Source organism: Nicotiana sylvestris, chromosome 11, assembly GCF_000393655.2.
Source record: "Nicotiana sylvestris chromosome 11, ASM39365v2, whole genome shotgun sequence".
NCBI classification, from domain to species: Eukaryota; Viridiplantae; Streptophyta; class Magnoliopsida; order Solanales; family Solanaceae; genus Nicotiana; species Nicotiana sylvestris.
The window spans coordinates 155,377,928-155,379,791 of record NC_091067.1 but is presented as its reverse complement, the minus strand read 5'-3'; the positions used below and the strand labels follow the sequence as shown (position 1 = coordinate 155,379,791).

The window sequence follows — 1,864 nt, the reverse complement described above, 5'->3', positions numbered from 1 at the left end:
TTGATGTCCTCTGCACTGAGTTTAAACAAAAGAATCACAAATATCCAATGTCATGAAAAATAATTCCTGTCACTTGTTCACTCATGTTCCAAAAATTCTAAACTGAAACCACATTTCTCAGGGATAGTACAAGACATGAAATCAAACAGCCCCATTCACTACGACAACAAAATTCATCATATAACCTCACTAAACATATCTATCCCTTAATTGTCCTGTCTTCCTTCAATTTAACCTAAAACAGTAAGTAGCATAATGAAGATTGAAACTTTAACAGAACTCCATCATATCCAAAAAAAAAAACTTCAATTACAAGTTTTACCATAATCAGCTGACCTCTCTATTTCTTTCATCAATGTCCTCTACATTGAGTGTAAAGAATTACAAACATCAAATGTCATAAAAAATAATTTCTTTCATTTATTCACTATCCCAAAAATTCTAAACTCAAACCCCATTTCACAGGGTTAGTACAATATGAAATCAAATACTATGACAACAAAATTCATCATATAACCTCAATAAACCACCTATATATCCCTTAACTTTCCTGTCTTCCTTCAATTTAATCTAAAACAATAGTATAATCAAAATTTTAACTTTAAGAAAACTCCATCATTTCCAAAAAAAATCAATTAGAATTTTTACCCTTACGCCCTCGCTGTAGCTGGAGGTGTTGCACCATCACCATCACCCTGTTCCTCATTTCCTTCCATCTGCTGACTAAGCAGCAACTGCTTATTCTTCTCAAGTGCATTTGCAACTTCAGGTGGCATATACTTCTCATCGTGTTTCGCCAACACTTCCGTAGCTGCAAAATAACAATCCCCGCCCCTGGCCTTTTTCGTCACTTCTAACTTCTTCTCACTCAAAACCCCATTCTCTTTCTTCTTCATCTCCTCCGTAAATGGCTTTACAAACCCTTCAACTACAACAGAATGCCCTTCCCTAAATAAATCCGGCAACGACCCGTCATACTTAACCAAAATATCAGTAATCAAATCAGTAATCACAAATTCCATTTCAGGGGAATTAGGGATTGGTGTTACACTGTTTTCTAACACTAATCCACCGAGTCGGAATTTTGATTTTGTAGGGTTTTGTGAGTGTTGTGAGAGTGCGTCAGTTGGTGTAACGTAAAATACGAGCTGGTCTTGGAATTGGTTAAGGACTATTACTATGAATCCAGCTATGCAGCTAAAGGTGATAGCGTAAGTCCAGAGACGCCGGGTTTGGAGTTGTCGGGCTCGAGCTCCAATATCGGGCCGGGCTGATCTGTGGGATTTAGCGGGCCGGGAGAGTGTGGAGAAGGATCGGAGGGTGAAAATCGATTGGTTAGGGTTTAAACAGGAAATATTTAAGGGCTGTGATTGGCGGTGGAGGAGTGAAATTAAAGGGTTAGATTTGGGGAGAGTGGTGGTGGTGGTGGTGGCGCCGGCGACGGCGGAACGGAGGAGACGGGAAGCTAAACGAGAAGTGAGATTTGAAGCCATTGAAATTTATTTATTTATTGTGGAATTTCTCAAAAGGAGAGGAAATTGGGGTTATAGGGTTTAAGGAATTTGTTCGGTTAGCTTTAGAAGAATGTAGAGGGTGCGGTCAAAGATATATCACTGGTATACTCTTTTGGTATTTTTTTGTTCTTAAATTTTTATTACGACCTATTACTTCTTTTGCTCCGATTATCTTATTGCCCTTGGATTATTTGAAAGGGAACCTTGCCGTAACTAGTAAAGTTGTTGCCATGTGACCTGAAAATCACGAGTTCGAGCTATGAAAACAGTCTTTTGCAGAAATGCAGGGTAAGGCCGCGTACAATAGACCCTTGTGGTCCGGCCTTCCCCGGACCCTGCGCATAGTGGGA

At 39.5% G+C, this 1,864-nt stretch overlaps 1 protein-coding gene across 1 annotated transcript; it reads right to left on the bottom strand.

Annotated features, from left to right (window-relative positions):
- Positions 1–316: 316 nt before the first annotated feature.
- On the bottom strand, positions 317–1,594 carry LOC104218165 (cytochrome c-type biogenesis protein CcmE homolog, mitochondrial). Its single transcript, XM_009768592.2, has one exon. The coding sequence runs from the start codon at positions 1,491–1,493 to the stop codon at positions 651–653; it is 843 nt and encodes a 280-aa protein (XP_009766894.1). The 5' UTR covers positions 1,494–1,594; the 3' UTR covers positions 317–650.
- Positions 1,595–1,864: the final 270 nt, after the last annotated feature.

What these genes read in the sequence shown, in the direction of transcription:
- LOC104218165 (XM_009768592.2), bottom strand. Translation starts at nt 1,493, where the DNA reads ATGGCTTCAAATCTCACTTCTCGTTTAGCTTCCCGTCTCCTCCGTTCC.